This window comes from Corythoichthys intestinalis, chromosome 18 (genome assembly GCF_030265065.1).
Source record: "Corythoichthys intestinalis isolate RoL2023-P3 chromosome 18, ASM3026506v1, whole genome shotgun sequence".
NCBI lineage: Eukaryota > Metazoa > Chordata > Actinopteri > Syngnathiformes > Syngnathidae > Corythoichthys > Corythoichthys intestinalis.
Window position 1 is genome coordinate 25,425,082 of NC_080412.1, and position 16,027 is coordinate 25,441,108.

The 16,027-nt window shown below is 38.1% G+C and overlaps 1 protein-coding gene across 5 annotated transcripts in view; it reads left to right on the forward strand.

Annotated features, from left to right (window-relative positions):
* The window catches only part of usp25 (ubiquitin specific peptidase 25), a 73,413-nt gene extending 57,659 nt beyond the window's left edge, over positions 1-15,754 (forward strand). For 2 of the 5 annotated variants that reach the window (XM_057820386.1, XM_057820387.1), the window contains exons 25-26: positions 4,181-4,373; positions 12,739-15,754. In XM_057820386.1, the coding sequence (XP_057676369.1) occupies positions 4,181-4,373; positions 12,739-12,911 (366 nt within the window). In that variant the 3' untranslated portion in view covers positions 12,912-15,754. The remainder of the gene's footprint in view (positions 1-4,180; positions 4,374-12,738) is intronic. The other 3 variants (XM_057820388.1, XM_057820390.1, XM_057820391.1) reach the window with 2 other exon arrangements.
* The last annotated feature ends 273 nt before the right edge of the window (positions 15,755-16,027 follow it).

Consider the following 16,027-nt stretch of genomic DNA (forward strand, 5'->3'; position numbering starts at 1 on the left):
CATGCATTTTTGAGACTTGAAAAAATCGCTCTTACCTTAGAGAAGGTATGACGGGAAAAAATCCGGTTTTGAAACCTTGATGTATTCATACCATGGTGTACCTTGAAACCGGTAATCGGCACATGTCTAGTTATCACTGACAAAAAACAACACTGTGTCAACAGGGGTCTTTTCTTGACAACAAGTCAGCATGTACTTGCAAATACACACATTGGAACTCAAGAGTGCTATAATGGACCACTCACGCTAGTCGGTACAGACTTTGAACGCACCCCAAGTGGCAACGTTAGCATGATGCTCTAAGCCCCTAAGCGAAACATATGGGATAAAAGGAAATGTGGGTTTTATTTTAAATGAGAAAAGGACGAATCTCATTCACGCAAAAATATAGTACTTTAGACATAGCCAACTCATTACTGAAGCTGAAGTGTTCAAATTGAGAGAGAAAAGTAGCAGTTTATAGTCTGAAAATTATTGTAGTTGGTTGCAAATTCTCTTCTTTGGAGGACAAAAAAATTGTGTTTATGGTAAAGCTTTGTAATACAACCCGTTTTTCTTTTGAATAAGAATTCTATCTCAGTGACGCAGCAAAACGAGCATGACTGATATTCCTCCTCTAAATTGAACAGTTTTACTATATTGTTATCCCTTTTGCTGCGACATTACTTTCATTTACAAGCAAATATTCCGCTTAAAGGGCTTTCATCAGAAGCCAGCGATGTAAATTCCCTCTACACTTTGATAAAACCCCCCCTGAGCTTTGGTGCTTTGTGCTTGGTTAGAGCTGGTGGTATTCGGTGCGTTCAGTCTCAATCTGATTTTTAGCAGTCTGCACTCAGTAACCTTAGGCGAGCATTGTGCTTGTAATGTAATCATTGGCGTGGGACTAGGAAGCAGCAGGGCCAGCGAGTGTAAACACATTAGCATGTCCTCAGCTAACCTCAAAATTTGGCTCCGCGCAGCCACATCGGTCATCTCAGATCTCTGTCCAGAACTTCTGGCTCAGCTGTTTACCTCCTGCTCTTGTTTTAATTGAAAACACTGCCAACATTGACATAGTTAATTCACTTGCTTGTTTTGTGTAGCCAACCTTGAATCCCCGGTCTCCAAGCTGGTTTTTAGAGAAAACTTTTTTTCCCCCCCTTTAGAAGGTCACTGAGTTTGTTCGAGCAAGATGTTTTTGTCCAAGCACAGCACCAATAGTCTGCATCATCCTTAAATTCCATTGGCTCCAACCTAAGAAAGTAATGATGATTGTGGGTGTACTGTTCGTACAAGGAGGGGACCAGTTGTATTTTGTTGAACAGCTACAATAAAACTGATTTACAACTATCTCACTGAAAATGTGAGTTGGTTAAAACACCAGTGACTAATAGTTCCTTAATGCGTGCGAGCTTTGTTTGAATCGCAAACACATGTTGTTAGTCTGTCCCATTTTGTTATTGGTTTAGCTTCTCAAATAAAATTACATTAGTCAACAGTACAGGTATATGTAGGACCGGCCATGGGTGACTACCGGTTGGTGCCCTAAGCGAGAGAGTAGCTACGAGCGCCCCCATATATTACAATTAGGGCTGTCAAACGATTAAAATTTTTGATCGAGTTAATCACAGCTTAAAAATTAATCAATCGTAATTAATCGCAATTCAAACCATCTAGAAAATATGCCCTATTTTTCTGTAAATTATTAGTGAAAGGAAAGATAAGACACAACACGGATATATATATATATATATTCAACATACTGTACATAAGTACCGTATTTGTTTATTATAACAATAAATCAACAAGATGGCATTAACATTATTTACTGTTAAAGCGATCCATGGATAGAAAGATTTGTAGTTCTTAAAAGATAAATGTTAAAACAAGTTATAGAAATTTTATATTAAAACCCCTCTTAAGGTTTTCTTTTTAAGAAAATTTGTAAAACTTTCAATCAAAAAATAAACCAGTAGCTCGCCATTGTTGATGTCAATAATTACACAATGGTGCTGAAACCAATAAATTCAGTCGCACCCAAGTGCCAGCAGAGGGCGACAAAACACCCAAAAACACAAGTAACAAGTGCACATGACACTGTGCTGTCATTTTAATCTGTCTGGAGCGGGGCATGTGCGTTGAATGCGTCAAATATTTTAACGTGATTAATTAAAAAAAAAAATAATTGCCCCCCATTAACGCGATAATTTTGACAGCCCTAATTACAATACTTGTTTTTTTTTTTTTTTTTAGAATAATTTATTTTATGCCCATTTTTTTAGTTTTGTGTAAAACGATAGTGATTTTTTAAAAAATTCCCGCATTCTCTTTTGGGTTTTTTGATTGCAAGCAAAATAAATGAATATATTACTACCAAAGCATTTGTTATTGCTATCATTTTCTGGGAGAAATTGAGCATTATCTGACAGAATTGCATGGGTGCCAATACTTTTGGCCAGCACTATATGCATATATATATACACGTACAAATCATTATTTTCTTATATATGTATCTCATAGAATAATTATTAAATTAGCAGTGCTTAAAAAACTTTTGTTTTTTTGTTTTTTTAATTATACTGTACTTTGGGGAACACATGTCTTATACACTGCAAAAACATACCAACTTAAAATTAGTTAAATTCCCATGTTTTCAGTGTAAATCTGCGCGGAATAAGTCAATTCAGTCAGTTACTATTAACATATTTGATGTGAAAGACTTTATAAAATGGACCATGTAGTTACATGTAGAACATGAAAAATAACTTTGTAACTTTGCCGAGTAAATAATTAGTCTTACGTTGAGGTAACTGAGTTACTAACTCGATTACGTTTTGAAGGAAATAATTTGTCACTCCAATTAATTACTTTTTAAAAGTAAGATTAACAACACTGCTTGTAGTTGCGATGCCACATTTTCCAGCAGAGAGAGAGGTTATAAAACTTCACGGCTGCAAGATGGGGACCACTGACGAGAACTTCGAAAGGATTGTTCCAGTCGACTCTCCAAAACTCGTTTAGTCACGATGCGAGTGCTGCCATCTGATGTTGAATGAAAGTGCTACTATTCATCTATACCAGGGGTGTCCAAACTTTTTGCAAAGGGGGCCAGATTTGGTGTGGTAAAAAAGGGGGGGCCTGACCTTGGCTGACGTCCTTTATGTAGAACAATATATTTAAGCAAACTTTAGAAAGCCATTCTCAGTGTAACATGTGCTTTATTTTTCTTTTTTTAATTAATAATTTTAACAATCTCGCAACCAGCCTTTGTGGCGTTCTCTTTCGACTCTCGGGCTCTAGCAAAATACTGCTGCTGTGAAATTAAACTAGCTTCAAGTTGCTTCAATTTCTCGCTGCGTATCTTCCCTGTAATCTTGTCGCACATGTCAGCGTGTCTTGTTTGGTAACATCGTCTCACATAGAACTCTTTAAAAACAGCGAATGTCTCTTTGCAAATGAGGCAAACACAGTTGTTGCCTTACTTGCGTATTTTAGTGAAGAAATAGTCCAATTTCCACCTATCCTTGAAGCGTCTGCCATCGCAGTCAACTTTCTTTTTTTTGTTGATTGGCGCCATTTTAGAAAATTGCAAGTCAAGGGTCAGATGGGGTCATGTTGTTTAGAGTGCTGCTACCTTTTAGTGGGTAAATGAGGAGCAACATTTAGTGTGTAAGCTACTGTATATGCTGGTACCAGTACTGCTGACAAATTCATTAAGTCTGAGTGCGGGCCAGATGTTATTGATTTTATGACAGAGACTGGGGGCCGGATGAAATTTGACCACGGGCCGCATTTGGCCCCCGGGCCGGACTTTGGACATGTCTGATCTATACAGTGGTCAAAAATGACATCTTTATGACGAGTAAAACGGATGCAATGTCCCAGAGAAATCGAGGGAACGCTGGCGTACACACACTTTCAATTTCAGGGGTAACAAGATTACATTACGGCAATCAAAATTTGAGTACATAAAGACACATACAAATCTACTTAATTTTAACCAAAATGCGTTACTTATTAAAATCCTTGCAAAACCTCCCGTTATTAGAATTTATTGATTTTATGCATTGGTCATTATTATATTATTGCCTAGTGATCTTAAAGGATACAAATCCACAGGCTCATTGGTTTTACTTATGCACATTCCTAGTAAGACATGAACTATAAAATAGTGTGTAATGTGTTTCATGGTCCATAGAAATTAAATGAGCAAGCAGCAGCCATGTTTGAGTCAGGAGAAGAACCAGAGGTGACAACCGGTTTGGGGATCATGAACGAGTTGGTGGTACCATGCATCCCCTTACTGCTGGTCCATGACACTGAGAGAGACCTACTGGCAGTGGAAGACATGAGGAACCGTTGGTGCTCATACCTGGGCCAGGAGATGGAAGGTGAGTTTCACATGAACATTATGTACATCGACAAGCAGTGGTAGTGTGTGACATTTACTTGAATAACTTTTTGAGAAAAATGTGCTTCTAAAAAGTTGTTCCACGCCATACTTAAGTAGATTTGTGAAGAAGAAACGCTCCTCTAACTCTGCTACTTTGGGCTACAGTTGTTTCTTCTTTATTCTGCATATTAGATTTGACTTTATTTTTTCCAGCAGGGCCTACAGTTACATGACCACACACAAGCTTGCAGTCAGAAATCATTTGATCATGCAAGATTGTTCAATCACATAGTGTCTTTTAAGCACCGTAACAATGAAACTACTTGTATTTGACATAGAGCGCTGCCGTTAACATTACTTGAAAGCGTGGATTTCAACCTCCCTTCCAGTTTTATTTGGCACTGATAAACAACCGGAGATATGAGCGTTTTTCATTTAAAGGTAGGAAATATGTTTTATTCACAAGAGGGAATTCATACTCTTTGGATAGGTGATATTTAATTTCTCCATACTTTTCTAGTATGATTTCGATTATTTTTGTTTTGTTTTGTTTGTTGAGCGTCCAACATTCTAACAAATACAATCTACATGCTGTTGTTACAAATCTGCACTTTTGGTAAAGCGGTGCTCTCAAGTCCGAACGTTGGTACAGAGTGGACCGGCGATTCTTGTGGCTCATTCGTCGTTCTTTTGTCCAGTTCTTCCTTCGAGTGGATGGTAAAGTGTATAGTGTATAAAAACACATCATCAACTCGTCGGATGGCTTTTTATTTATCGATTTATTTAACTTTTTATTATGAAGTCAATGGTCAGAAGTTACAATGTTACTCATTACTTGAGTATCATTTTCACCGAGTAATTTTTTACTTGTATTTGAGTAAAACTACTCTTACTTAAGTAAAATATTTGGCTACAATGGGGTGGCGTGGCTCAGTGGTAGAGTAGTTGTCCCTAACCCAGGGGTTGTGGGTTCGATTCTCTGCCCTGATGAACTTGTCTAAGTATCCTTAAGCAAGATGCTGAACTCCATGTTACTCCTTGTGCTGCATCACCAGTAGGTGGATGATGTAGTGTAAAATGCTTTGAGGGCCTTGAAAGGTGGAAAAGCGCTATACAAGTATAACACCATTTACCATTACAATACCCACTTCTGTTGGAGCTTTTTTGTCAGGTCACACTAGCGTTCCTGTGTGTGAAAGATTGAATGGAGGGTTAGCTATGTTTTAGCGCTGTTTTGCTGGATTCAGCACCGGTTATCTAAAATCTGTGAAAAGCACAGCAACATCTCAACTATCATTTTCAAGGGAAGGCATGACATCACTATCATGACAAGTACTGCCCATGTCTGAAAGGTTGGACTGAGCAACAATAGATCCTCCAACAGGATAATAAACCAAAACGCACAGTGAATAACACCCAGCTGGTCAAAACGTTGAACAAAACATTGGACTTTTGTTAAGTGGCTTTGTATGAGCCCTGATCTTAATCCTATTGAACACCTGTGGAAGGAGCTGAAACACATATTGTCTGGATGTAACACCCTTCACACACAAGTCAACTGCAGAAGTTTGCCTATAAGGAAAAGGGCAAAATTCTGTTGACGGTTGGTCCCATTTCAACAGGATTAATACAAATTATTTTAATGCAGTAATTAAAAGGTTAAAAAAAAAAAAAAAAAAGGTAAGTTTACCATTGGGCTGTAGCTATAAAAATGTTGCTTATTCTAAGTATTATTCCTTTGATTAACCGGATTATGGGATAAAAAAAAATGGAAGTTCATTGTCGTTTTTTTAATATAGGATGCCATTTGGACATAACAGAGGGGACATATTGTGAAGTTAGCCCTCAGCCTAGCTTTGCTAGCATAATAGCTAGCATGACTTAGGATACCTGAGAACCTTTTGAAATGATTGAATTATTTTAATTTCTTTGATATACAGTTTTAATAAAGTGGATGACGTTATGATAACCACACTGAGCGTACTTCCTAAAACTGAAAAATCTGATTATTAAAAGAGGTAAAAAATAATATTGCTGACCACAGTTGAATTTCCCGCCACTGGTAGGATGTTATCGCAGAAGAGTGATGTTTAGAGGTCGACCGATATGGGATTTTCAAATGCCGATGTTGATATTTCATTCAATTGCCAATATCCATAGCCAATTTTGTAAGCCGATATACTTTTTTATTGAAAGCACATTAATTATGAAAGGCAATTTTCCTTAAAATTGCATCTACAGCTTCAAATTCACAATGATAACTTGAGACTTAAAGGATTAATTCGGTTTAGTGCTACCAAACCAATGAACGCAGCAATTCCTTTTACTATTATACACACTCAGCAAGAACTGTACATTATTTTCATTAATTAAACCAAACAAACCAACCAACAAAACAGAAAAGCTGAAGCTTCCTGTAGCGGCATGCCTTCAAGTTGCTGCAGGTTCCTTCCGGGGTCCAACCGTCAGTCAGCGGAGGCTACAGTTGCCCACACAGATGCCCGATCAGAATCCTTTTTTTTATCGGCTATGTTTTTTTCTTAATCGGCCGATGGTCCATGTTTGAAAAAAAAAAGTCCATATAACAGCCGGCCTGATATATCGGTCGACATCTAGTGATGTCAATAATAATTGGGGAATTTTCTTAAAGGGACACTAACACAACTTTACAGAGTGCACAGTTACACTAGGGATTTTTTTTAAGACTCATCCAGGACAAAAAAAAAAACAACAGACTGAATTTCAGTGAAGCACAGTGGGGGACAAAGCAAAATTCCAGAACAACCTTTTACCAGAAGTATATTGAATTTAAAAAATAAAATTTAGGAGCCTATACTCTTGAATTTAGAATTGATGGCGACTGATAATACACACAAAAAAAGTTGAATGAGTATTTTTCCAACTTTAGTGAAAATACAGCTTAATTCATACTGGGGACACAAATGGCATCCTATAAGAAAATGACCCAATTGCAGATTTACAGATGACAATCCACTCAGGTGTATGAGTTTGTGTGTCCAAAGTCCCTGGTTTGCTTCACAGCACACTGGATTAGTCGAGTGAAGTGAAGTTTATTTATATAGCCCTTAAATCATACAATGTAGTGTTTATTTGAATAAATAATTTGTTTATTTACTCAGTTATTTGGCTTTGCCAACACAAATTGTGCTGTAAACAGTGACGTTAGCAGTTGGAGTGACTTACTTCTTTTACTTGGAAGGCGTCCCTCTGATTCGCCGCCAATGCACCCACTTTATTTCCACGTGGAGTGGCGCTGCTTTGAGACATATATTTTGCGGGAATCTTTTTTGGATTCAAAATAATTCTGTTATATTGTTAGACTACAAAACCAAGTCATTGCCTAATTTTCATTAGTTCATATTCTGTAGTTAGTTGTAGTAGTCTTTAAATTTACTTAAAGGGACGGACAACTATTATAAATGACTTTCATATAAAAGACGTTTGCTCAAGGCATTTATTATGCAAATGATGAGTTTGTAAGATATGCGTTAATGGAAAAAATATCAACACAAAAAATGGCCTAGCCTATGAGAACAGCCATTGCTTAGACACCAGTTATACCCACACACGTTAAAATTGACTCAAACACGGGTGCATGGGACCATAGGTGTTACTGACATCTAGTGCTGCAGCTATCGATTATTTAAGTAATCGATTTATTAGTTGCATTAATCAAGTAATCGAATAACAAAAATTAAATGCTTTGCAGAAAAATTTCATGAGATGTAAAACGAAGATGTTTATATATGCAATAACTTTAATTTTGACCTTCGCATCCATTGGCACCAGGATTCCACTTTCGAAAGAGCATAAAATGCAAATACAAAATAAAATACCTGAGTTTTCTTCAAACTCTACAGAATTGCACTTTCATTTCACAAGAGCAATAAATGCATTTAAAAATAACCAAGCGTACTGGTAAAATCGTATACCTAAGTACAAAAAATATTTTAATGATTTTTATTTTCTCTACATGGTAAATGGTGTTATACTTGTATAGCGCTTTTCCACCTTTCAAGGTTCTCAAAGCGCTTTACACTACATCGCCATCCACCTACTGGTGACGCAGCTAGGCCTGTCGCGACAACAAATTTTATTGTGCGATAATTTATCTCATAAATCATTGAGATATGCGATATTAATGCGCCCCCCCCCCCAATTTTATTTTATTTTTTTTTAAAACCAATTTACAATAACACAGTGAGAATACAGTATATATTAATAGATCAAGTACACCCATTTAAACGCGATAAATGTTTACTCTTAAATACAAAAATACTTTTTAAGAAATCATAACTAAAAACAATAGGCCATGCCTCTTTTAAGTAAAAGACAACAATATTATTACCGTACAGAAACACAGAATAAATGTCTTTTTCAAGAAAATAAATTATATTGCACTTAATAACTTAAGCATTTAAGCAAATGAAAACTTTTCCCCTCATAGCTTCTGCCATGGCGTTCCATGTGTAATATTCTGATTGTATGTTTTCCGAGGCACCCTGAACGCAACGGTGATGTTGTTTTGTTCATGTGACGCGGCAGTAAGAGACACACAGCCCGCCGAGAGCCTCAGGTTGAGGAAGTGTTGTTAGTGTTGTGTGTTAATTAAAAAAAAAAAAAAAAAGTTGTCAGCACGTCGTGTGTTTGATATCATTGCCAGAAAAACACACATAATAGGACACCATACAGCTTCCTTTTTAATGCTGTCCTTGTAATGATGATCTGCTGCATCATAAGTCCCTTTGTGACTTTCCACCTCCATGATGGAGCGTTCTTCGTTCATGTTCGCTGGTTAAACTGTGAATAAGCAACTGGGCTGTTGACTCCAGGCTCGGCTCCGTCCATTTTGACCATTGTGTCTCCGGCAAAAATAAAAAATAGCCTAAACCACCAACGGGCTCCGGCACGGTGGTGATGGTCCGCAGTCAATCCGGAGCAATGACGCGGCCGGTATAAGTTGAACAATAGGATGGGTATGATGGGAATGGATTGGCTCCGGCGCTATTTCTTGCCGGACCCGGAACGAAGATGCATTTTGCGTAGTTGGTAACAAGGAAGCCGACCTTTTAACAGCGCGTCTGCGGCACGCGCGCACGCACGTGCAAGCGAGGCAATAAATCGCAGCGGAAAAATTACCGCCTTCATTTTAATTTACCGTGCGATAAATATAATTATTGCATATTGCGACAGGCTTAGACGCAACACCAGGAGCAATGTGGGGTTCAGTATCTTGCTCAAGGATACTTAGGCGAGTTCATCAGGGCGAAGACTTGAACCCACAACCTCTGGGTTGAGGGACAACTACTCTACTACTGAGCCACACCACCCCACATTGTGAAATTTCAACAGTAAAACTTTTAACACAAAACATTAGTAGATCAAGTTAGCCTAACTTGCATAGAAAAAGTACGCAATGTTTTTTTAATTGATTTTTGATTGAAAAGATGATTGAAACTCTGTTAACAAATCATTCAAACACATATTTCTGCCAAAAACTGCTAAATATACCTCTAAACTAAATTACAAATGCATACAATGCAAACATATTAGCTCAAACAAAAACTTACTTAAGCCTTATGTTGTCCTTAACAGGGAACAGCTGCTCTTCAGCCAAACAAGAGTGATGTCATATTCACAGTTGCCACCATAATGATATTGACGGGGCGTGGGGCCGATTAATAGGAGGCCTGTATTGTTGGCGTGGCCGTCAAAGCTGACCACGTGGAATCACAGACAAAGAGCTTTTTTCGTTGAAAAATCTTGTGAATAAATGCTTAAATCCCTGAATTCTTTATAGATATGGATGTAAAAGAGCCTCGATTCTTTGATAAAAGCAAAAAGAAAAAACGTGCAGTTAGCATTTATTTTACGTAATATGTCGAAGTACGATGCTAGTCTGTTAGTCAATGTGGCGGCCGCCATATGTAAACAGAGCTTTTCCGGTGAAAATTATTGTGAATAAATGCTTAAATCCCTGAATTCTTAATAGATATGGATGCAAAACAGTTTCTATTATTGGTTACAAGGGAAAAAAAACGTGCAGTTGGTGTTTTTTGACGTAAATATGTCGAAGTACAATGCTAGTCTGTCAGTGAATGTAGCTAGCGGCCGCCTGATGTAAACAGAGCTTTTCCGGTGAAAATTGTTGTGAATAAATGCTTAAATCCCCAATTCTTTATAGCTATGGAAGTAAAACAGTCTCGATTATTGGTTAAAAGCAAAAAAAAAAAAAACGTGCGGTTACCATATATTTTACGTAAATATGTACAAGAATGATACTAGTCTGTTAGTCAACGTGGCGGCCGCCATATGTTAACAGAGCTTTTCCGGTGAAAATTCTTGTGAATAAATGCTTAAATCCCTGAATTTTTTATAGATATGGACGTAAAACAGTCTCGGTTCTTGGTTAAAAGCAGACAAAAAAAAAGTGCAGTTAGCTACCTACCTGTGGCAATAACTAAATCACACTTCCAGCTAGTTAAAATGGATTAAAGTTGACTCAATCTCTGTCCTGTGTCCTTGTGTGTACCACATTGAGCATGGAGAAAAGAAAGAAGACCAAATAACTGTCTGAGGACTTGAGAAGCAAAATTGTGACGAAGCATGGGCAATCTCAAGGCTACAAGTCCATCGCCAAAGATCTGAATGTTTCTGTGTCTACCCTGCGCAGTGTCATCAATAAGTGTAAACCCCCTGGCACTGTGACTAACCTCCCTAGATGTGGACGGAAAAGAAAAATTGACGGGAGATTTCAAAGATTTCAACGAAAGATTGTGTTGATGGTGGATAAAGAACCTCGACGAACATCCAAACAAGTTCAAGCTGTCCTGCTGTCCAAGGGTACAACAGTGTCCACCCGTACTATCCGTCGGCGTCTGAATGAAAGGGACTCTCCGGTTGGATACCCAGGAAGACCCCATTTCTGACCCAGAGACATAAAAAAAGCCAGGCTTGAGTTTGCCAAAACTTAACTGAGAAAGCCAAAAACATTTCTAAAGAATATTCTGGATGAGACAAAAGTAGAGCTTTTTGGGAAAAGGCACCAACATAGAGTTTACAGGGAAAAAAACAAATAAAAGAACACGGTCCCCACAGTCAAACATGGCGGCGGTTCCCTGATGTTTTGGGGTTGCTTTGCTACATCTGGCACTGGACTGCTTGACCGTGTGCATTGCATTATGAAGTCTGAAGAGTACCAACAGATTTTGCAGCATAATGTAGGGCCCAGTGTGAGAAAGCTGGGTCACCCTCAGATGTCATGGGTCTTCCAGCAGGACAGTGACCCAAAACACACTTCAAAAAGACTTAGAAAATGGGTTGCGAGAAAGCACTGGGGACTTCTAAAGTGGCCAGCAATGAGTCCAGACCTGAATCCCATAGGAGAGATCTGAAAATGGCAATGGAGAAGGCACCATTCAAATCTCAGAGACCTGGAGTAGCTGGCCAAAGAAGAATGGTCTAAAGTTCCAGCAGAGCATTCTAAGAAACTCATTGATGGATACCGGAAGCGGTTGTTCGCAGTTATTTTTTCTAAAGGTTGTGCTACCAAGTATTAGGCTAAGGGTGCCAATACTTTTGTCCAGCCCATTTTTGGAGTTTTGTGTAAAATGATAATGATTTAAAAAAAAAATTTCATTCTCTTTTGTCTTTTGCAAGCAAAATAAATGAAGATATTACTACCAAAGCATTTGTAATTGCAATCATTTTCTGGGAGAAATTTAGCATTATCTGACATAATTGCAGGGGTGCTAATACTTTTGGCCAGCTCTATATCAGAAAAATGAAATTCAGTTTGTTTCCAATTTATGACACAAGATTCTTTCCGCTGCGATGCACATAATAATTGTTGTCTTCAACTTTGTCATCTTTTTAAAATGAAGCCTTCTTTTTCTATTGTTGTCAGCACTTTTGATTCAAACTCTTCTCTGAAACAGTTCAACGTTCAGAAAAAGATTGTCTCATCGCTTCTTCATAATATTTATGATTGTATTAAGCAATATTAATCAAGTTAGCTGTCAGATCGCACATAATGTTGCACAGTTGTCTTTACACACACACACACACACACACACACACACACACACACACGCACACACTTTTAAAACCCATATCAGCATGGGTTTGCCCAGGCTAATATTCAGGAAAGGCTGCCTTTTATCTTAAAACGCCATGCTTAATCTCTCTAAACTTTTACTGTCTGTGGAACGTGCTGCCATTTACGATATCATAGTCCAAATATTTGCTCAATTGATATCTGGGTTTTGAGGTCTAAATGGGAATGCAAAGCCCATCCAATTAATCATGTTATCTTTCTCTGTCTGGCTATTTTCTGTTGATAGCCAACCTCCAAGAAAAGCTGACCGACTTCCTTCCGAAGTTATTGGACTGCTCGACGGAGATCAAAAGCTTCCACGACCCTCCGAAGGTGCCCGCCTACTCCACCTTGGAGCTATGTGAAAGATTCGGCCGCATCATGAACACCCTAAGCAAGGTGGTCAACCATGGGAGATGAGCTATGAGGATGAGTCAGGCACCTCTTCCCTAATCCCAGGCTAGACCTTGGGCTTGAATCCCATGGACCTCTCTTAACCCATGCCTTCCTTTAGAAATCCAGGGCTCACTTGCTTTCTAGCTCGTATTCCTCTGTTACTCTTTTGCTGCTATAGGTTGTATCATTGCAGATATCGTTTCACTTATTTTACGCAAAAACAACAGAGGAAGTGTAGGGGGAGAGGAAAAGGTGGACTGTTATAGGAGGGATGATGAAAACAGAGATGTTAGAGGAGCACAAAGGCTACCCTGCAGTTAAAAGCCAAGCACATTCAGCTTCAGCTTTGCAAGACAAAGTCCAAACAAGTTATGGGGTGTTCATAGTTTACCAGTGTTGTTACTGTTTTGATTCAAGCTTCCCCGAACCAAGATACAAACCCTCTTTCAAAGTATTCTTCTCTGCGTGAAAAGGTTTGTTTGCCCTGCCGCTCAGCCTGCAGTTTGGTACAGTATTAATAAGTTCTGTTTCATTTTTCTAAGGAAGGAAGAGAATCTTCCGGAATTATCAGCGGCTTGAAAGTTAATTAAAAATGGGTCTCGTGTCTTTGTGGGTTGCTCCAGAATGAGATGGTTTAAGTGCTGTGGTGGGCAGCCATGGACTTTCTGTGGCTTGTTTATAAATCCATAGAATAAAATTTTATTTATGGCCCTTTTTGGCCAAATGAATACATGTTTTGTGATTTTTGTTTTTTTGTGTGTGCGTTGACTAGGGTTGCACGATATCCATTTTTTGAAACCGATATCGATAACTTCCTGCTCCTCAAAGCCGATACCGATATCGATAACTGACAATAAATATATAATTTTTAAAATGTATATTCACCCGAGTTTTGAACACCTGGAGGTTTAAAAAAATAATAATAATAATGGTGGATTCAACATACATTTGCCTTTGACCTCACCAGAATTTTCATAATGACATGAACATTATTATAATGAACAAAAGAAATACAAGAACAGTCTTGACTTCAAATAAAGTGCCAATTGTGGTGACCCTTTATTTTGGCACATAATTCACCCACGGAAGTTGTGTGTACGTTTGGCCGAGCGCATTACCGGCTACGTCACAGTCACGTGACATATACTTAATAGCCGTTCGCGTTCTGGGTGAGTTGAGAGTTCATGAGCGTTCACAGAGAGCAGCATAGTTACAGCGGCTCGACATAGCAATTCGAGCTAACAACACTCTTAACATTGCATACCGCTTCACAATATTTATTTTTTTCAAATGAATATAATTTGAGTCAATCACAATCAATTAGTCAGTATAATTGAAGATGTGTTTCCTGAACAATGAGCACTGAACTAAAACAAACCCAACAGGTATGGTGCTTTGTCATCAGATACAAATATTTGGTGCTACAGGAGACTGTTGTGGTCTTGGTCCATGAAACAACTTTCTTAACCTGGGAGAGGTTAGGACAGCAAGCCTATCAATAACCAAAAGGCCTCTCAACAACTTACTAACTTATAACTAACACTGTAAAATGCAAACACTATATAGTAAGGTTTATCACTCATTCCTCATAACAAAAATATGGTAGAACAAAATGGATTAATGGCTTGCCTTATAATAATCAATATAAACGGCAGTGAGTGAACCCATATTCAATAAAGTATGAGGTTTCTCTACATAGTATAAAATCCTACCAAGCATGCTGACAGGACTAACATTACACGACAACTATTATATGTATGCATAGCATAGCACACTAGCTTGAGCTACTAGCCTTAAGCATTGACTGGCTTCTATAACACAACAACTTATGAAGTTCTGCACATATAACCCTTCACCACCAAAGAAAACATATATTGCACATCCATATGTTATAGTAAACAAATACTTACAGACATATAATTCTGAGGCGGAAACATAAGTAACAGAAAGCATTCACGATTGTCAATGCTACCGCTAGACACAGCACTGTGTAAAGTGAATGAGTTCGTGGAACAAATTATAGATGCAGCGAATTATTCTGACCAGCAGGTGGCAGCAATGCCCTGCAAATGGTCACCTGATTTCCAGGCCAGCCAGCACAATACATATTATCGGTCCTATTAATAATGTTATTGGATTTATTGGGATGACGTCATAATTCCTATTATCAGACCGATAATTATCGGACCAATAATTATCGTGCACCAGTAGCGTTGACTAGGTTAAAGGTGAACTCAGAACAAATGTTTTAAAAATGCACAATTGTTCAGGGTATTTCATAATCGTGAAAATGAATGACTGTAAAATCAAGACCCGCTTTCTTACTTCCTCAACCATTAACAGCACATTCGTTTTTGCAACATGGGAGTTTAGTGTTGCACCGATACCATTTTTTGGCCTCGATACCGATACCTGGCTGTGCAGTATCGGCTGATACCATACCAATACCACTTTGTTTGTAATTCATATATACTAGTATATACAAAGTGAATCCAGTAGAACTTTTTATTGCATAGCTGGTATGGGTGACACTAGTTAAATAAACCTTTGGCTCTCAAAGGCCAAAATAGTGCTAAATTTGTGAAATTAAAACATGTCTAATACTAGCCCAACAGTAAGAAAGTAAAAATACAATAAATTAATAAATGTTTTAAAACCCTGAGTTTTGGCTCTCAAAGGCCAAACTTTTATGACAATTTAAGTAATAAAAATTGACCACAGCATCTCTCTATTAGCCTCCTTGTCTGTGCACCAGTAGCAACAAACACTTAGCCGCTTAGCTTACTTCTAAAGCACTTTTGAATAGGCTTGCCACCCATCCTTTGAAATAGGGAATCGTTCCGAATTGCGAATTAAAAGTTGTGTTCCCTGTTGAACCAATATGGAATATACAGTGGGGCAAATAAGTATTTAGTCAACCACTAATTGTGCAAGTTCTCCCACTTGAAAATATTTGAGAGGCCTGTAATCGTCAACATGTGTAAACCTCAACCATGAGAGACAGAATGTGTGTGTGTGTGGGGGGGGGAGGGGGGGGACAGAAAATCACATTGTTTGATTTTTAAAGAATTTATTTGCAAATCATGGCAGAAAATAAGTATCTGGTGAATACCAAAAGTTCATCTCAATACTTTGTTATG